The sequence below is a fragment of the Thamnophis sirtalis genome, unplaced genomic scaffold (assembly GCF_051295495.1).
Source record: "Thamnophis sirtalis isolate CommonGarterSnake01/CBP01778 unplaced genomic scaffold, rThaSir2_p1.2 scaffold_14, whole genome shotgun sequence".
In the NCBI taxonomy this organism is placed as follows: Eukaryota; Metazoa; Chordata; class Lepidosauria; order Squamata; family Natricidae; genus Thamnophis; species Thamnophis sirtalis.
In genome coordinates, this window is record NW_028261394.1 from 12706691 (window position 1) to 12727502 (window position 20812).

The window sequence follows — 20812 nt, forward strand, 5'->3', positions numbered from 1 at the left end:
CGGGCGGGAGGGAGGGAGGGAAGGAGGGAAGGAAGGAAGGAAGGAACCTGGAGCTGGTGAGATTTGATCAGCCAAATTGCAGGCAGCCAGTAGGCAGCAGAAGTAGCCTGCAGTACTACATTCTAACCACTGTGCCATCATGGCTCAGTGGCCTTGAGGAAGGATAGATATAGACTTATATACCACTTTACAGTGCTTTACAGCCCTCTCTAAGTGGTTTACAGAGTCAGCCTCTTGCCCCCAGTAATCTGGGTCCTCGTTTTACCCACCTCGGAAGGATGGAAGGCTGAGTCAACCTTGAGCTGGCCAGGATCAAACTCCCAAATTCCAGGCAGCCGGCATTCAACAGAAGAAGCCTGCAGCACTACATTCTAACCACTATGCCACCATGGCTCAGTGGCTTTGAGGAAGGATAGATAGATAGATAGAGCACTAGCACTTAGACTTATATACCACTTCACAGTGCTTTACAGCACTCTCTAAGCGGTTTACAGAGTCAGCCTCTTGCCCCCAGTAATCTGGGTCCTCATTTTACCCACCTCGGAAGGATGGAAGGCTGAGTCAACCTTGAGCTGGCCAGGATCAAACTCCCAAATTCCAGGCAGCCGGCATTCAGCAGAAGAAGCCTGCAGTACTGCATCCTAACCACTGCGCCACCGCAGCTCAAATAAGAACGACGCCAGCCAGGGCATAGAACAACTCAAAGAAGCAGTGCAAGATCAGAAGATGTGGAGAGAGACCTGGCTCACAGAATCGCTAAGGGTCGGAAATGGCCGAATGGATAACATCATCATCATCATCATCATCGTGTTATGATACCTGCATAATGGCAGAGAACTGGGCTTGGTTCTCCATCTGCTCCTCAGCTACTCCTCTCTGGACGCTGGCCAGGACGTTGGACTTGAAGAAGTACCGCCAGTTGTGGTGCAAGATCCGAAAAAGCAGCTCGTAGAGTTCAGCTTTCACATCAGGAGATGACCGCTGGGGAGGGAGGGGGAGGGGGGGGCAAGAAAAGCATGAGGGGTTGGAACACGTTGGAACACGTTTAGGCTACACCTAAAGCATAAATCACACACTTAATCCCCTAAACCCCCTTTTACTTAAATGGCTGTGAATTATGGTCATTCATAGCCCATAATTCGCAGCCCGTAATGATTCACATCCAGTCTGTGAAGAGTCCGACAGAAGTCTGCCAAAGTCTTTCAGGGTAATGCTGATAAGCGCCCAACTTTATCACCTTTGAAATGCTGCCAGAGACCTAATTGCCAATTAGTTTTGCAAAGCCAAACGGAGCACAGAGTCAAACAGAGCTTCTCAGAGTTTGAACCGACCAGCATGAACAAAATAATTGCTTCCTGCAAAGGCTCACCTCCGTTTGCTCCTCTTTTATGTCTTATGGGAGGGGCCAATCATCTCCAAGCCTTACTCCCGAGTTGTCCCTTTTGTCTTAACTGTTCATTGAGTGCCACATCAGGGTTGACATCAGGGGGCCCGAGATGGACATGGCCAGCTTGATGTCACTTGTGTCGGGGGCACCTGTGGTGGCCCGAGCGCTCTGCCCCCCAAAACAGGCTCCCAAATTCCGTTTATGGCTGCAATGGCCTCCTGCAACCCTCTGCCAGTGAAAATGGAGCTCGGGAGGGCAGCACGCGGACCTCATGAGCTCCATTTTCACTGGCAGAGGCAATGTGGGTCAGTACTTTGCTGTTTCCAATGTGGGCCAGTACTTTGCTGTTTCCCTCTGCAGGCTGGATCCAGCCCACGGGCCTTGAGTTTGACACCCCTGGGCTAGCAGATTAGAATATTGCAAATCTGATTGTGTTGGGCCTACAGCTCCCCTCCCTCATACTCTATGCAATGATGGCTAACCTCTTTGTTGTTGTGTGCTGAAAGCGAGCACATGCGCACCCATAATGCAATGAGTGTGCGACACCCCCCCCGCGTGCCCTGCCCCCAAGCATGCACGCACGACCTACCTTGTGCACCAAGCGCAAGTGCCTATGATCCCCGCCCCCCTCCGTGCATGCATCCACATCTCCCATATGTGCACCTCCCCCATGCATGCCTGTTGACCTTTTCCAGAAAAGATGTGATGGAATCTAGCACAGAGTTGTAAGAGGAAAAAGGTTCTTTCCCCAGGAGTGAAGCGGCAGCTCAGGACGGAATTTTTGGTATGCAGGAAGAGAGGCAGGGCTGACCTTCCCTAACCTTTCAGGAGCGTATCTAATCGTTATGCAGATTTGTGCTTTAGTCTGGCAAGATTCCTGCTTACAGGTGAGCAACAAAGAAAGAAGCTACTCCGAAGGATCTCCTTGTGTCATTCTTGGTTCCTGGCACAAATGGACCATCTTACTTTGTTGAATTGCTTTTCCAACAAGCACGTCCAATTTGGATGGATGATGAGCCAGCCCTCAGCAGTTACTCCTCTCCCCCTGCTCTGACCGAGGCTTCCCAAGAGCATGAAACAATCTCCTTGTCCCAGCAAAAAAACCCTTTATTAATTGACTGTGAATTCTGCTCATTCACATCCAGCAAAGTCTTTCGAGGGAGGATTTACAGTCACTGACCTTCTCTGGCTTGGAGAGCTGCCAGATATCTGCAAAACTTGGCAAGAAGTCTGGGAGACTCACAAACTAATGAAGAGAACCAATTGTCTCTTGCAAACTCCACTCCCCTTTCGCTCTTCTTATTTACCCTTGGAGGGGCCATTCATCATCCACCTGTGGCCTTACTCCCAAGTCAAGCCCTGTTCTTTAGCTGTTCCCTTCGTCTGGCAACTGTGCATACGCACACTGGGAACAGGCTCCAGCTGTTCTTCTGCCTCACTGATGTCTGACTCTGAAGGCAGCTGATAACTGTCAGATGGCCCTGGCCCCCTCTCTGCCTCCGACACAGAGCCCTCATCAGAGCCTTCCCCAGACTCCTGGACTGGCCCATGTTCCCCCCCAACCTCCTCACTGTCTGAATCTGCTGCCAGCTCTGCTGGCCACTGGTGGGCCACAATACCCCCTGATATAAAAACCTTGTCCTACCTCGGCAACAATCGGGTAGACTTGCTCCATGCAAAGTGCAATGATATTTGGCAAGAAGGGCTTGAAGACTTGGCCAGGCTCCTGCACCACCACCTGAAGGATCTTCAGGAACTTCTCCACCACCCGGCAGCCGGTGCTTCCATCGTGGAGGATGCTCTCGGCCAGCTGCTCCCTGTGGCAAAAGACCCAAAGCTGGTAAGATAAATCTCTAGGTGGCCTCAATGACCCTCTAAAAGGATGCAAATGACCAGCTGTCTGCAAGGGATATAAATCCTTCCATTCCCCACCATCCAGTCAGAGCTAAAGAAGTTTCTTGGATGACAAGCAAAACATCTTCAAAAGAAAAACAAGGAAGTCCAGTTACCTCTTGAAAAAAAGCACCTTTGGGACAACCGTGACCTGGATGACTGAGAATCTCTACAGACTTTTAGCTATGCAATTTGGGATGGACACCCTTGGAATGGTGTGGGAGTAGCAATGGATTTCCAGAGGAAAAAAGAAACGTCGACTGCAGGAATCAGAAGCACCAACTCAGGGGACCCTCAGGACACAGATAAACCTCCAAGTACTTCAACCACCCTCTAAAAGGATGCAAATGACCAGCTCTGTCTGCAAGGAGTATAAATCCTTCCATTCCCCACCATCCAGTCAGAGATGAAGAAGCTTCTTGGATGAAAATTGAAACTTCTTCAAAGAAAAAACAAGGAAGTCCAGTTGCCTCCTGAAAAAGCACCTTTGAGACACAAAGCTGGTGACTTTAAAGAGATGCTCAAAGCTGGGTAGGTCTCTGAGACCATAGATTGGGCCAGGTTCAAACCTCTGCAGGGTATTCTGTATTAAATTCTGGGCCCAAGAAAACCCAAGTACTTTGATTGCGAAAGCCTGCCAATTATTTATTTATATGATCTTTTTTAAATCCCACCTTTATTATTTTTGTAAGTAATTCGAGGTGGTAAACATATCTAACACTTCTTTCTCTTCGTATTTTCCCCACAACTAGGAATCAGGTGGGTTGGGCTGAGAGAGGGGGAGTGGCCCAAAGTCACTCAAATGATTTTCATGTCTAAAGTAGGACTAGAATTTACTGTCTCCTGGTCCTTGGCCCAAAGTCACCTGGCTGCCTTTCATGGCTAAGGTGGGACTAGAACTCTCTGTCTCCTGGTCATTGCCCCAAAATCACCCAGCTAGTTTTCATGCCTAAAGTGTGACTAGAACTCTCAGACTACCTGGTAATTGACACAAAATCACCTAGCTGGCTTTCGTGCCTAAGGCGGGACTAGAACTCTCTGTCTCCTGGTCATTGGCCCAAAGTTACCCAGCTAGCTTCCATGCTTAAAGTGGGACTAGAACTCTATATCTCCTGGTCATTGCCCCAAAATCACCTAGCTGGCTTTCATGCCTAAAGCAGGACTAGAACTCACAGATACCTGGTTCCTAGGCCAACATTTTCGCCACTTAGCCAAATTGGCTCTCTGTGATATTTTAGTTCTATGCCCAGGGCAATATTTATTATTAATAGGGTGACCTGGTTTACAAAGAGACTCCCTCAATCTGGAGGGATCACTGCTGAACAACCCCCCCCCCCAAATTTCACACCAGTTCAGTTAATAAGCCCTTAACTGGTGAACTGGCATCTGCTTTTCCCGTAGCAACATCTCCTGCAGAACTACTAAAGTTGGGCATGACAATTGATGGCTGCGTCTGATGCTTCCACGGAGGCATTACCTGGTAAACATGTTGAGGAATGTTTGGATCACCTGCTCGGTGAAAGGCACCCCCATCTGCACCCTCAGACTTTGGAACAGGGTCAAGAAGAAGCTGAGCATTTTGTCGGTGATGTCTGAAAAAACAGAAAGGGAGGATCAGGGAATGAAAGCTGCTCTCTATCCCCAATGAATTTTTTCCAGTATTTATCCCACATCAGGTTGACTCAGCCTTCCATCCTTCCGAGGTCGGTAAAATGAGGACCAGGTTGCTGGTGGCAAATATTCTGACTCTGTAAACCGCTTAGAGAGGGCTGTACAGCACTGGGAAGGGGTATATAAGTCTAAGCGCTATTGCTGTTGTTCTTTTCCTTCCTTCCTTCCTTCCTTCCTTCCTTCCTTCCTTCCTTCCTTCCTTCCTTCCTTCCTTCCTTCCTTCCTTCCTTCCTTCCTTCCTTCCTTCCTTCCCAGTGGTTAGAATGCAGTATTGCAGGCTAACTCTGCCAATTGCCAGTAGTTTGATCCTGACTGGCTCAAGGTTGACTCAGCCTTCCATCCTTCCAAGGTCGGTAAAATGAGGACCCAGATTGTTGGGGGCAAGAGGCTGACTCTGTAAACCGCTTAGAGAGGGCTGTACAGCACTGGGAAGGGGTATATAAGTCTAAGCGCTATTGCTATTGGCCTTCCTTCCTTGCTTGCCAGGTTTTGCAGATATTGGCCTGTCAGCTCTCCAAGATATTGGCACTACAGAGAGTGATCACTTTGGCAGAAGAAACCATTGGTTGCCTTCTGACACCAATGGATGACATCGCCAGGTCTCGCTGCTTTAGCAGAGTCAAGAAGATACTCAGAGATGATTCACACCCTGGCCAGTGCCTCTTCGCACTTCTAACATTGGGAAAAGACATAGAAGCATAGCCAGCCAAAAAAATAGGTTTAAAGATAGTTTCTATCCTTGGGCTGTGAGACTTTTAAATACAACCACAATCACTCCATGCACACACTAGTTTTTTCTTCTTTTTCTTTCTTTTTTTCGTTTCTGCTATAATTTTGCACCAGTGAGGTTAAAACCAATTTCGTTGTATTTAAGTACAATGGCAATAAAGATTATACTTATAAGGTCTGTGACTGTAAATCCTCCCTTGAAAGACTTTGCTGGATGTAAATGAGCAGAATTCACAGTCAATTAATAAAAGGAGTTTGCTTCCTGCTCTTGGAACAGGACAACAGCATTCTCTATGAGCATTCACTATCCAGGAACAAGACCTGTTTTAATCGGAGACGGACATACTAAGTTCGACGGGCCGGGGAAAGCCGGTCTGAGTTTATACCTGATTGATGAATGAAAGCTGGGAAGAGAGCAAGGGAGACCTGGACAGATTCCTGCAGCGACTGGTAGCAGATCTGGCGAGATTTGGTGGCTTCCCCAGAGACGCTCTCCACGATGTCTTCCAGGACGCTGAGAGTCCGGTGGGTGAGGACCTTTGCTGCAAGATCAAGAGGAAACAGACCAACCGTCACCCCATGGCAGTATCAGCAGCTACGCTCAGAAGAGATGGAGGCAGTGGGGCGAGCTTCCCTAGCTGGAGGCTCTACAATGGGGGTGTCAAGATCAAGGTCCATGGGCCAGATCCGGTTTCTGCCTTGAAAACCCTCGCTGGCAGAGGGTTGCAGGAGGCTGTCCTAGTTGAAAACAGAGCTCATGAGCACCGTATCCATGCCCCCCCCCCAAGCTCCATTTTTGCTGGCAGGGGGTTGCAGGAAGCTGTCGCAGCCGAAAATGGACCTTGGGAGCCCGTTTTCGCTGGCAAAGTGTTTGGGCCATCACAGGTGCCCCCAACACGAGTGATGTCGAGCTGGCCACGCCCCTCCTGGTCACCCACCCACCCCGAGGTCAACACAACTCTGAAGTGACTCTCAATGAAATATGAGTTTGACACCCCTGCTCTATAATGATCGAGTTCCTTGGGAAAGACATATATGCTTCCAGGAACTCTATCCAAAAATGGGCCTCTCTTGCGGCTCCATTATAACCAATTGCTTAGTTCTGATGGACCCATGGGTGGGTGGGTGGGGAGAATGCAGGTAGTCCTTGACTTATGACCATTTGTTTAGTGACTGTTAGAAGTTGCAACGGCATTGAAAAAAGTGACTGATGACTGTTTTTTTCACACCGGCAACCACTGCAGCATTCCCGTGCTTGCGTGATCAAAATTCAGGCACCTTGGTGACTGGTTTCATACTTGTGACGGTTGCAGTGTCCCTGGATCACGTCACCATCTTTTGAGACCTCCTGACCAGTGAAGTCAATGGGGAAGCCATTCATTCATTTTACCACGGTGTTACAAATTTAACAACTGTAGTGATTTACTTAACAACCGTGTCTGTAAAGGTCGTAAAATGAGGGCAAAACTCAACAACTGTCTAGCCTAGCCACATAAATTTTGGGCTCGGTTGTGGTCGTGAGTCAAAGACAACCTGTACAGCAGGCAGGTTTTCATGAATAGGAGTAGCTCTCTTCCTGTTGAGATTTTTATTTCTTTTTGAATTTAATTGTTAATACCTGCCGTCAGCTTTAATTTATAGAAGTGCCATGCCCCATAGTCCAGAAATGCCACGGAAGACTATTGGCAAGGTTGACTCAGGAGACGATAATTTCTTTGTATAACAGAATAAATCCTCTTATCAACTATCATTCTTATTGCATAAACACGTGGTCAATTGTCAGCTAAAGGCATGCACGTATGTAATTTTCTTGTGTTGTCCATTTCTAAGCATCTGTGTAAACAAGTTCCCTACATATGTTAGTTTGCAAAACTTAATGCCTCTGGTAAAGCATCCTTGAACAAGTTAGGCTATTGCTTTGAGCTCCGAGCTTGGCAATTGGGTTGCAAATGTTTTGTCACGGTTTGAGGAGACATCGTCGTGCGTTTTGAGTTGTGCTCGTCTGTTGGAACGAGCACAACTCAAAATGCACCGATGATGTCTCCTTGAATGGTGACGAAACGTTTGCAACCAAATTGCCAAGCTCAGAGCTCAAAGCAACAGCCTAACTACCAACCCGAGCTACTAATATTCCAACACATTTCGTCCTTGCACAAGTGTGCAAGCCACTTCAAAGGGCTTCATTTCAGACTGTACTGAGCACGGCTTTTTAACAAAATGTCCTCTTGTAAGGGCACAAACAGCAGTCTCCAGCATTCTGAAAAGAGTTCTAAACTCAAAAGCAGGTCCCCAGCTCTGTCACGTGTCGACATACTTCTAAAAGTGCTCAAGATCATAATTTTGCACGTGTACAAGATGTTACATGGAGTTTTGTACTGAATACAGTCCAAAACAAAACATTTTGTACGCTGCTAATTACTTACGATAGCTCTGCTAAACATCAGCAGTTCTGGTTGCATGCAATTAGGTTCAAACCAGATTTAATACATTTAGTTATTTATAGCTCTCATGTCAAGGCAAAAAGCCTTGACAAAGCTTAGGCTAATACAGCTATTAGTATAAACATCACTTGCAAACGATGAAAAAAAAATCCAATTTAAAAGCTTTCAAATCCTTTTTTTTTTTTGCAACAGGCTTTAAGTTATTTTAATACTCTTACCTCATCCCCAAACATTCTCTTTTTATCTGAAAATGGATAGCATTTCTCAAAATTTCAGGAAAACCCCACCACCACCGCCTGTTCGAGTTTGCAAAGGAACCTTGGGAACATGAGCTGTTGGGGACAAGTTCCTTGAGGATCAAAAAAGGAATTTTTAAGCTAAACAAAAAGTATATTTGCGTTATGTCTGCCAATTTCTAGCCCTGCTACCAGCTTGTGAGGAAAATGCTTAATCTCTTTCTGAGTGAAGGCACCATGCCAACTGGAAGTCCAAATTTGTGTTTTTTTTAAAAATCAACTTCGTTGCTTTTATCTTGCAATTTATATTGCTGTATTTAGTATCCTAGCAAGATTTATATTGATTGCTTATTTAGCATCCTATGACTTTTACTAACTGCTGTTATGATTTATGATGAATGTCTTTTATGGTGATTATGATCATGATTTATCACTTGTTGCTTGTATGTACACTGAGAGTCGTGCACTGGAGACAAATTCCTTGTGTGTCCGATTACATGGGGCCAATAAAGTAATACAATAATACAATAGCAAGAGTTGGAAAGGACCTTGGAGGTCTTCTAGTCCAACCCCCTGCCTAGGCAGGAAACCCTATACCGTTTCAGACAGATGGCTATCCAACATCTTCTTAAAGACTTCCAGTGTTGGAGCATTCAAAACTTCTGGAGTGTTGTGTTGTGTTCTATCCTATCCAGCATTCTATTCTATTCCATTCATCCTTCATTCCGTTCCATTCCATTCTGTTATCCTATCCAAGGTGGCGCAGTGGTTAAAAGCAGCACTGCAGGCTACTGCTAGATCAGCAGGTCAGCGGTTCAAATCTCACCGGCTCAGGGTTGACTCAGCCTTCCATCCTTCCGAGGTGGGTAAAATGAGGACCCAGATTGTTGGGGGCAATATGCTGACTCTCTGTAAACCGCTTAGAGAGGCCTGAAAGGCCTATGAAGCGGTATATAAGTCTACTGCTATTGCTATTGCTATTGCTATCCTACCCCCACACATTTCTTGTGCAATCTCCAGAATATCTACAAAGGGGTGGGGAGGTGCTAGCTGTAAAATGTAGCTTCGAGTTTAAATCTGGGCTGGATTTTTTTGCTTGAGAATCTGAATACAGAATAAGAGAGATAGAAAGGTCACTAGAGGTCTTCTAGTCCAACCCCCTGCTGAAGCAGGAAACCCTATACTATTCCTGACAAAAGGCTGTCTAGTCTCTTCTTTAAAAGCCTCCAGTGATGAAGCACTCACAACTTCTGGAAGCCAAATCATTCCACTGATTAATTGTTCTGTCAGGAAATTTCTCCCTAATTTCTAGGTTGTATCTCTCCTTGATAAGTTTCCACCTGTTACTTCTTGCCTTGCCTTCAGGTGCTTTGGAGAATAGCTTGACTTTTCCTTTTTTGTGGCAGCCCCTCAAATATTAGAACACTGCTATCATGTCATCCCTAGTTGTTCTTTTCATTTAACTAGATTTCAGTTCTGAGTTCTAAGTTTAAAAGGCAAAGGTAAAAAGGTTCCCCTCGCACATATGTGCTAGTCGTTTCCAGCTCTAGGGGGCAGTGCTCATCTCTGTTTCAAAGCCGAAGAGCCAGCGCTGTCCGAAGACGTCTCCGTGTCATGTGGCCGGCATGACTCAACGCCGAAGGAGCACGGAACGCTGTTAACCTTCTCACCAAAGGTGGTTCCTATTTTTCTACTTGCATTTTTACGTCCTTTCGAACTGCTAGGTTGGCAGAAGCTGGGACAGGTAACGGGAGCTCACTCCGTTATGCGTCGCTAGGGATTTGAACCGCCAAACTACCGACCTTTCTGATCGACAAGCTCAACATCTTAACCACTGAGCCACCGCCTCCCTCGTTTTAAGTTTAGCACTTTGAATTCTGAGTAAAAATGTTGCTTTTCTTGGGACAACCTAGGGAAAATGCTCCCTTATAGTAATTTAAATACAGCAGGAAGGAAGAAACAAATACCAGTATGTACAGCCTAAAAACAGAGTCCTGCTCCAGCAAACTGCCAGGAATTCAGTAGCAATTTTCAGCCACCTCTAAACGGGGACCTGATCTCAAAAAACTACCTTTGTCCCCAATGTCTCCGTGTTTATGACTACTTAAAAAAAACCTGCGCTGGGGTGACTTACTATTGTCCTGCTGATTTTTCCTCTGGGGCAAGTTGGCACTGGATTTCAGGCTGCGGTAATCCCTGGTGAGGGCCGATATGAGGCTGGCATGGTTAGTTGAACGAATGGCCCATTGCTGTTCAGCCTCCGGGAGGTTTGGCCACGGGAGGAGCAAGATGTTTGATAGGGATCTGCACAGGAGGATTTGGGCCTGCAGAGAGGAAGATCAACCAAGCTGAAGGCCAGAGAGAGGAAGAGAAGAAGAAAGATCGTGCAACTAGGACAGGGGTGTCAAATTCAAGGCCTGGAGGGGGGCGGCGTGGATGTGGCCCGTAGGATGCTTAAATCTGTCCTGCGGGGCTGCCCTGGAAACAACGAAGGACCGGCCTGCAGTGCCTCTACCAGAGAAAATGGAGCTCAGGAGGGCCGCAGAGTGTTGCAGGAGGCTGTCGCAGCCGAAAACAGAGCTCGGGAGTTCGTTTTTGCTGGCAGAATGCTCGGGCCACCACAGGCGCAGACACGAGTGATGTCAAGCTGGCCACCCCCACTCCAGCCCCTGTAGGTCAAACACAACCCTGATGCGGCCCTCAACGAAATTGAGTTTGACACCCCTGAACTAGGAGTTGCTCTTTGACTATTGTCAGAAGGTTATTGTCAGGGTTCCCACGGAGGCCCTAATTAACTCATGAGCCTTGAGCGGGATTTTAAAAGAAACCCAGTTATTTATTAGGAACAACATGTCAGCACTTACCCGAGTGAAATCAGCTCTGACTCCAAGTGATTTATGGTTCAACTGTGACCCTGTTCCCCCCCCCCCACCATCTCCCAGAGTGTGTCATTAATCACATTGTCCAATGAGGCACTTTCACGGGCTGTAAAAACCACGTCTTTCAGGCCAACTCCGGTAATCTGAGACCTTCTTTGAAGAAGGTAGGCGTGGAATGTGCTTCTGTCTGTGGTTGCTGAACTGCTCCAGCAGTTCTCCCACCTTCCTGCCCATGGCAACTCAAGAGCAGACCATGATTGCTTTGCGAGTTGACAGTTATGGTATTGCAGAATACAAAAATAAACAGAGTTGGAAGGGACCTGGGAGGTCTTCTAGTCCAACCCCCTCCTCAAGCATGAGACTACAGCTCTTGACTACACAGGTTCCAGACAAATGGAACAAATCCCTTCCTGGGATTTTGTTTCAGGAACAAGAGAGTTTGAAACTGACCGGAATGAGATGCCTGAGTTGGGTCCCCAAAGTCCTCCTCACCTTATCCGAAAGGCGTTGAGCAGAGCTGTCGGTTATCCTGTTGAACATTTTCTGCACGGTTGGGATGCTAATTAGAAACACGGGCCTCACAGTGGTGGCTAAGGAGACGAGCAGATGGCAGGCTGACAAGAGGAGCTTCTCCTGTACCTGGAGGAAGGGCGGGGTGGGCGGAGAACGAGGGGGAAGAGAGAAAGAAGGGAGAGAAAAATAAGAGACCTCAGCTTCTGATGAAAAAGGAAAAAAAAAGAAAGGGTTTAGGTCTGGAAATGAAAACAGTGTTTGGGAGATCAGATTGTTGTGGTCCATTGGCGGCCTGCAGCAGAGTCTGACAGTGTGGAGGTTGGGGAGGAACTTGGGCCAGTCCTGGAGTCCGGACTTCTTTAATAATAAGCATTAGTCTATCCATTTCTGCACAGTCGAGTATTTTCTTAATAACACTTTCATCTGACGGTATTTCACCATTTTTCCAATGTTGCTCAAACACAATCCTAGCTGCAGTTAATATATGTAGTACCAGATGCATACTCTTTTTATCATATTTTTTTCCGGTAGAATGCCCAACAGAAATATTTCAGGCTTCAAATCAAAGTGCTGCTTTATCATTTTTTTTTCCAACCAAGTATGTATTTTCGTCCAAATTTTTTAAACTTTTGGGCATGTCCACCACATATGATCACGGAAACCTATTGATTGCTTGCATTTCCAACATTTAGCAGATCTGTTTTTATACATCTTAGCCAATCTTGCTGGTGGCAAAGTGCCATCTAGAAAACATTTTATACAAGTTTTCTTTGTCTGCAGTTGACATAGTCAGTTTAACATTTCTATCAACTCCAGGATCTTCAAGATGAATTGAAACGGATCAATTCTCCAAAATACAAAGGACTGGGGAGAGAGAGAAGCAGGAACAAAGTAAACGTCTGCTTCTGATTCAGGGTTGGGATGCTGGGCAACTTTATTTCAGAGATCCCTGTCAATTAACTCCTCCTCCCACCCCTCCCCCGCCCAGAAAGGAAGTTTAACAAAGCTGGAAATAAGAGCTTTGGTGTCAGGCCTGCAGCCATCTTTTCTTTTGGGTCTTTGGCCTGCCACACTTTCTACTATTCTACTGTGCATTTTCTATTGTGGGAAAATGGGAAGGGGGATTGTACGGAGTTAGATATTATGTAGCCATAACAACATTCTTTCTAGAAAGACAAGGTCATCCTTTGTCTCTGCACCTCTGCACCTGACTGGAACTGGATGGGTGGAAGCTGCCAGCATGGGAGTGGGAGATTGGACCATGTGATGGACTTGTGGGTGTGGGGGCAAGATCTTGAACGTTCAACTGAGCGGGGAAAACCGAGAAGCTTTCAGATTCGGGTTTTCCCAGATGTGCCAACATGGCTCTCTTAATGAATTGGGACTTTGAGCAATACGTTGCCTTGGACTCTGATTTACTTTTGGATGCTATTTGGGACCCTGACATTTGGAGCAAGAGAAGGGGTCCCTCAACAGATAAAAGCAACACCTGGCCAAAGGAGGAGAAAATGGAAAGCCAGGCAGGAGATACCTTAGAACTGATCAAAGGAGCAATCGCTTCCAAAGCAGTGGAGACCAAGGAGACAAACTGGTTCAGGTTCTGCTGATGCACCTCACTGTAGAATTGGGCCAGCCAGTGGCAATAAGCCTGCAGAGCTGCCAGGGATTGGGCATGTCTGGAAAGAGAAAGGACCTTAAAGTTAAAAAGGAAGGAGAAGAAGGGTGTGTGTGTTAAACAGACATAAACAAAGGGACTTTGGAGGTATTCTAGTCCAACCCCCTGCCTAGGCAGGAAACTCTACACCACTTCAGACCAATGGATATCCAACCTCTTCTTAAAGACTTCCAGTGTTGGGGCATTCACAACTTCTGGAGGCAAGTTGTTCCACTGATTCTCACTGTCAGGAAATTCCTCCTTAGTTCTAAGTTGCTTCTCTCCTTGATTAGTTTCCACCCATTGCTTCTTGTCCTGCCCTCAGGTGCTTTGGAGAATAGCTTGACTCCCTCTTCTTTGTGGCAGCCCCTGAGATATTGGAAGACTGCTATCGTGTCTCCCCTAGTCCTTCTTTTCATCAGACTAGACATATCCAGTTCCAGCAACCGTTCTTTATATGATAAACAGGGCATCTGAGAGAAGAGGATCCAGGAGGAATACTTCTGGGATCCATGAAGACTGCCAAAGCCTGGGACAGTGACTTGATCTCGGATCTTGAGAAATACCATCTGGAGAAGAATGCCTGGAATTGATCTGGTGGAGATGACTCAACCACGGTTAAGCCCATCTCATCCCAGAATTGGCTCTTGGTACCTCCAAAAGCAAGGCTCAAGGACGACACTTATGGGTGTCCAATGAAGGGCCCGGATTTTAGGAGAGCATTTCTAGTGCCTTTTAGTGTTGCGGTTTTCACATCGTACTCACACGTCAATAAGATCAGGTTTTAGTACAGATGGCACCGCCGTTTCAATGTTATAGAGTTTAATCTGGGACCCGTACAGCGTCACTTTGACCAACCTGGAAAATCAGGTTAAAGAGGGGGGGTGGGGGTGGGGAGGGAAAAAAAAGGAAGTGAGTTGCGATTTATGAATGAACAGAATTTTGCTGCTTGCTGTAACATAAAGTTGATCTTAAGTTTTTCAGGTGGGTTTGACCTACCTCTCCACCACAGTAAGAGCATCGCTGAACCTGGCTGCAAACATGTCCCCAGTGAAGTACTCCGCCAGCCGTCCCACTGCCTGTAGTAAGGAGCTGAGGTCCCGCAAAGAACAGTGCAAACGCCGGCAGTCGTTCTCCGCAGTGATGTTCAGTCGGTGACCTGGAGGGGCAGCCCACATGCCTTGATGGGAAAACGTGGGGGACGGTTTGGCCCGTTTAGGAAAACCCTATCAAAATGGGCCTCTGTTTCCTCACCCCCTAAGTCCAGGAGTGAGCATGGCTGGCTCAGGGATTCTGGGAGTTGAAGTCCGCAGGCTATAAAAGGGCCACAGTTGCCCTCCCCCTGGACTAGTCCCAGTTTTGCTCTTAATGGAATTTAAGGATTGAGCTCATCCACAACGATAACCAATTGCCCGGTGGCAGATAGGACAGCGCTCCAGAGGGTCAACGCCATTGCCCAAAGGATCATGGGTTGCCCCCTCCCCTCTTTGGAAGAACATTATAGCTCCCGCTGCCTTAAGAAAGTTCAAAACACCCTTAAAGATCCATCTCATCCTGGGCTCCCGTTTTTTTTTTGAACTATTACCATCTGGCAGGCAGTACAGGATAATAAAAACAAGGGCAAATAGGCTGAAAAACAACTTCTATCCCAGGGCAGTAACTACACTGAATTGTACGGTATAGTACAATATCGGGTTTTCAATTTGAATTATATAAAATGTGAAGGATGTGCGTTTTTATTTTTATAGTTATAATGTACACTGAAGATGGCATTTAATTTCGTTGTATGAGGTGCAATGACAATCAAGGAAACTAAACTAAACCCTGAAAGTATTTGAAGCTCTCAGAGGAGAAATCTGATTATAATGCCCCTTCCCTTTTGCAGGAAATGAAGCAATTATTGGGATTGCATTGTAGGCCTTTGGTCTAGGAGTGGCTTGGCTTGGCTTGTCACAGATCTGAACTGGAGAGCCTTTCATGGCTCCAATTAAATGAAAAAAGATGATTCTGAAAAGGATATTCCTACTTTAATTCTCCCTCATTCTTGCTCGTCTTCCTTCCATGAAAGCTTCAAACGCTTTTCGGACCAAGGCAACCTTGTGGTACTACAAGCAACAATCCAAACCCTAAATCTTGAGTTTAAACTCGGGCGCTACAGGCAGTCCTCAATTTATGACCATATCTGAATTTTCTGCTGCTAAGTGAGATGGCTGTAAATTGAGTTTTGCTCCATTTTTCATGGCCACAGTTGTTAAGTGAATCACTCCAGTTGTTAGGTTAGTAACACCGCTGTAAAATGAATCTGGTTTCCTCCTTGACTTTGCTGGTCAAAAGATTAGGTGGCCCTGGGACACCGCAACTGTCATAAACATGAGACAGTTGCCAAGCACCCAGGTGTATGTTCTTCCAAAAATGTCCTTTTCAGTCCTCCCCTTCAAAACACTATTGTCAATCAATGTCTCACATTGTACCTTCCTATGTCTCTGTAATGATTCTGGAGACTGTTTAAAAATGGTTATTAAAATGGAGACGGCAATAATGAAAAGCTCAAAGCTGATTTTATTAATGTGTGCTTTTCTGCAGAACACAATATACCCTTTATCAGATATAGTTGAGTATAATTTCCCAGGGATAGCCCCAAGAAAAGGGTGTGCATTTTGCCACAGCTATTGTGCACTGGGGAGAAGGTGCTGGGTAAAATGGCAAAAAAGAGAAATAGGAAATAGGTGGATCCTACAGATTGTGGTCACTGACAAAAGGCTTGTTAGGAGTGGTACGAATACTTTAGCAATGAATTGTACACAACCCTGGTATGAAATCCTGCCCTCTCTCAAAGCTGGGCCAATGGATGTTAAATTCCCCATCACATTCTAACTGAGCTGTTCTTCTGTGCCAGACCCTGATCTCTTTCCAGAGACATGTTTTCAGCTCCTTTCAAATGCCAGCAACTGAGATCTTTTCCCTTTAATGCCCTGACTCTTATATCAATAGCATTTAACACAATATACGCTGAGTCCACCTTGAATCAACCAAGATCGAACTCCAGGCTGTGGCAGAGTTTGCCTGCAATACTGCCCTCTAACCACTGTGCCACCAGGGCTCCTAATATTAATGGAGATTGGTCACATTTAACTGGCCCGAGACTTCATGTACAGAAAGTTTACCTTACCTGTCCCTGAGGTGACAACGAACTGTTGGAGTCCCAGATACACATCCATGTTTTCCTGGAGCACTGGAAACTAAAGCAAAAAAGGAAGGTGTAACTACAAGAGCTGAAATTAAAGTCAAAATGGATGAGACATCTCAAGCACGATGAATTTGCCGGGGGGGGGGGGGGAGGGATTCAGAAATTAAGTTTGAAAGATCAGCGTAGTTCCATGGCATGTTTCCCAATCTGGCCCTCTCAGCACGTGTTAAAAGCAAAATGTTCCCAAGGAAAAACAAAGTCCAGTTTTTGAAAACTCACCTTTGGGACACAAATTTCCGGATAGCATAAGTCTTTCAGTGAAAAACCATTGGGAAAACACTGATCAAAAGCAAGAAGTATTTCCCGGTCTGACCTACACCGTGTCTTTCTTAACGCCACTTCATGGTAAAGAAAGTTTTAAAACCTGAGACCACCAATTTAAAGCCTCTTCTTCTCCCCCCCCCTCCAAATTTTTTTTATTTTTTACATATCAGTGTGTGAAAAGTGTGGTACCTGAGTATCATGCATTTCATACACAAAAAAAGTATTAATTATATTTGTTTCATTTAACAAGCTTATATAATATATAGTAGTAATACACTTCTTTATATGGAATTTTAATCTTTCATGGTTTAGTTATTCAATATTTCAATATGTTACTTTTGTACTGATCACCCGATCTTAAGTATCATACCTTTTGATGTGAATAAAATGTTATCAATCATATTTGTTACGTTTAACAAACTTATATAACTAATATTAATACCAACATTTATATTACGTTAAGATCTTCCATTATTGCTTTTTCAACTTGCTATTTGGTTATTCAATATATTGTTTTTAATATCAATCACCCTATTCTACATAACACAGCCTCTTCCTCTTCAGGCTACACTGATACCGTGCCATTAATTTTGTTGCTTTTCGACAGGATAGTTTCCTGATTTTTATCTGTATTTTAATTATGGATTACTGCTATGTGAAATTATTTAGACTGTTTTATTAGAGACTTCAGGGTGTTTCATTATAAATTGCCACGAGTCTATCTCTCTCTCTCCCTCAACACAGCAGGTAAAAAATATTGAATACATAATTAAAATGTCTGGAGTGATTTAGTTCCCCTCAGGAAACGTCATCTCGTCCTTTTGAAGCAATGGGGGAGAAACAGTGGGGAAACCCCTTGGTCTCTGCAATATGTGCTTGTCACAACCAAGAAATTTAAAGCACTAATTTCAGGCAAGGGCCGTTATGGAATCTGGCAGGTATGCCACCGGTTCTCAGCAGAAGATTATGAAACGTACAGCGCAGGAATCGTAATAAACTCTTCTTTCCAGGAACCTAGTTAAACCAACATTAGGCCGACTTCCTAGGGTTTGCCTCAGCGGTGAGTTCCGGTAGGCACTACTGCCGGTTCGCTCATGTGCATGCTTTGTGCATGCTTTGCGCACACAGGCACAGTCCAATTAAAATTGTTCTGCACATTTAAATTGTCCTGCGCATACGCAAAACTGAAAAACAAGATGGCGCAGCCCAAGGAACCAATTTGGGGGCGTGGCACGCCTGGGTCATTGCCATTTTCAGTGACCTAGGCCGCCAAACCACTACCGGTTCAGCCAAACCAGTCGGAACCGGTAGGAACCAACCACGGGGGTTTGCCTCCAGCTGCTCTATTTCGCTTTTGCAAAATTTTCCCATATGGGTAGCCTTTGACTTATGCCCATAATGGAGCCCACGGCAGTCGTTAAGTAAATCACCATGGTGTTAAGTGAATCTGCTGTCATGAAATGAATGCCGCAGTTGTTAAGCAAATCCATTGTTCGCTGGGAGGCGGGTTTTTTTGCCAAAAACTGTAAGTAAATGTCGGCGTTTGGCAAAAGAAGCATACCTTGTGCTCATTTGACTGGGGGAGGCTGCCATAATTAGGACTGATTGCCCATCACTCCAAATGTGATCATGTGACCACGGAGGGAGCAGCCATTGAACTTTGCAATTGGGTCATTTTTGGGAAAGGGGGGTCTCAAGGGTATAACACTGAGTAGTCGCTAAGTGACCAGTCATAAGTTAAGGATGACCCGTAATATTTCTAACTTGGCAGCATTCTTGCAGTAATACCTAAAAGGGAAGTTTTTAAAACTTCATTTCTTTATCCAATTTATTTCCTGCCCATCTTTTCAAGACGGGATTTGCAAACTGCTCAAAGAGGGGTTTGACTAGAAAACCTCCAAGGTGCCTTCCAACACTGGTATCCTGTGATTCCTTGTGGAAAGCAGCAGCTTCAGTCAAGGACTGAAGATTCTTGGAGATTCGAAGGGAGGCCTGTAGAGATTCTCAGTCATCCAGTTCTTGGTTATCCCAAAGATTCTTTTTTTCAAGAGGCAATTGGACGTTCTGGTTTTTTCTTTGAAGATGTTTCGCTTCTCAGCAGTGGTGGGTTACAACTGGTATGTCCCGGTACGGGAGTACTGGTGCCTGCCAGGAGCACTGGATACCGTTTCGGTAAGGTGCTCTGAAGGGCTGGGTTGCCCGCTCGCCGTCCTTACCTGTATTTGAGCTCTTTGGGGCGCATGGAACATACGGTGCCTGCATATGGAACATACGGCGCCTGAGCGATGCTCCTCCGAGCAGCTGGAGCATCACAGGTAAGGACGCATGTGCGTGCTGCACACGTTCATGTGGAGGACACCGGACCGTGTTGGACCGTACCAGTTGCAACGGGATCCGGAACCCACCACTGCTTCTCGGCCAAGAAGCTCAAAGCTGAAGAAGCTTCTTGGATGAGAAGCAAAACGTCTTCAAAGAAAAAACAAAAAAGTCCAGTTGCCTCTTGAAAAAAGCACTTTTGGGACGACCATGAACTGGATGACGGAGGCTCGCTACAGACTTTGAGATATACAATTTGAGATGGACACCTTGGAATGCTGTAGGAATAGGAACGGATTTCCAAAGGGAAAAAAATTGCAGACTGCAGGAACCATTTGCACCACTCAGGTGACCCTGAGGACACAGATAAACCTCCAAGTGGCCTCAACCACCCTCTCAAAGGATGCAAATGACCAGCTCTGTCTGCAAGGGATATAAATCCTTCAATTCCCTACCATCCAATCAGAGCTGAAGAAGCTTCTTGGATGAGAAGCGAAATTATCTTCAAAGGAAATCCAGAAAGTCCAGTTCCCTCTTGAAAAAAACGCACCTTTGGGTCAAGGACAAAGGTTATCGGAATAGATTTGGTATTAAAATGTGAATTAGAGACCCATGGGTCAAAAGTCTACGATGGATTCAAAAATTAGAACAGACGTAATAACAGTCTTCACTCCTGTAATAAAATTAGGCACGGAAGTTACCCTTGTGTAGCAAGTGGGAAAGAAACAAAATCACATTGCACAAACATTCTGCAGAAGTAACAAAAAACCCAAACATTGCTGTTTCTTTTTCGTTCTGTCGTGCAAGATGTTGGGAAACGCTCTTCCACTCAACAGGATGTGGAATGTGCCCGCAAAGATCCATTTATCCACAAATAGGAAGAAATACAGAGCAGCTTTCATTCCTCAAGCTGCTTTTATTATCTACACGGTGGCTAAATCACATGTTTCCAATGTTATTGGAACAGGGACGTGAGGTTCAAAAAGTTTTTAAAAACCCCAGCATACTGAAAAAACCAACCACGTGAGTATATCGCGAATAAGGAAGGAGAACATTAGAAACTAGTGAAAAAGAATCACTTTCACTGTGGTAAGCATAAACCAATGGCAATGAAGTTTTTAGTAAGAGTTTTTAATCATTCCACGTAACAGAGTGAGCTCCCGTTCCTTGTCTCAGCTTCTGCCAACCTAGCAGTTTGAAAGCATGTAAAAAATGCAAGTAGAAAAATAGGAACCACCTTTGGTGGGAAGGGAACAGTGTTCCATGCGTTTTCGCCGTTTAGTCATGTCGGCCACATGACCACGGAGACGTTTTTGGATAACGCTGGCTCTTCGGCTTTGAAACGTAGATGTGCACCGCCCCCTAGAGTCAGGAACGATTAGCACATATGTGCGAGGGGAACCTTTACTTTTAAAAATGAAGTTTCTTTTATCTATTTGGGTTCCGGTATCAGAATTTCCCTCAAATTTCCCTATATAAAAGTTTGCCAACTTGATTCTTACAACCTTATTTTAGGCACAGATAACTTTTTAGCACATTGCTTTCCATGGCGAGTTGGGGGGGAAAAAATTAAACTTCTAGC

At 45.5% G+C, this 20812-nt stretch overlaps 1 protein-coding gene across 3 annotated transcripts in view; it reads right to left on the bottom strand.

Moving 5' to 3' along the window:
* XPO6 (exportin 6) overlaps nucleotides 1-20812 on the bottom strand; it is a 70314-nt gene that overhangs the window by 6834 nt on the left and 42668 nt on the right. For 2 of the 3 annotated variants that reach the window (XM_087701773.1, XM_087701771.1), the window contains 10 exons: nucleotides 16573-16642; nucleotides 14403-14583; nucleotides 14169-14261; nucleotides 13281-13425; nucleotides 11729-11875; nucleotides 10492-10681; nucleotides 6067-6222; nucleotides 4758-4872; nucleotides 3033-3204; nucleotides 820-981 (listed from right to left, as the gene is read on the bottom strand). In XM_087701773.1, the coding sequence (XP_087557899.1) occupies nucleotides 820-981; nucleotides 3033-3204; nucleotides 4758-4872; nucleotides 6067-6222; nucleotides 10492-10681; nucleotides 11729-11875; nucleotides 13281-13425; nucleotides 14169-14261; nucleotides 14403-14583; nucleotides 16573-16642 (1431 nt within the window). The remainder of the gene's footprint in view (nucleotides 1-819; nucleotides 982-3032; nucleotides 3205-4757; nucleotides 4873-6066; nucleotides 6223-10491; nucleotides 10682-11728; nucleotides 11876-13280; nucleotides 13426-14168; nucleotides 14262-14402; nucleotides 14584-16572; nucleotides 16643-20812) is intronic. The other variant, XM_087701772.1, reaches the window with a different exon arrangement.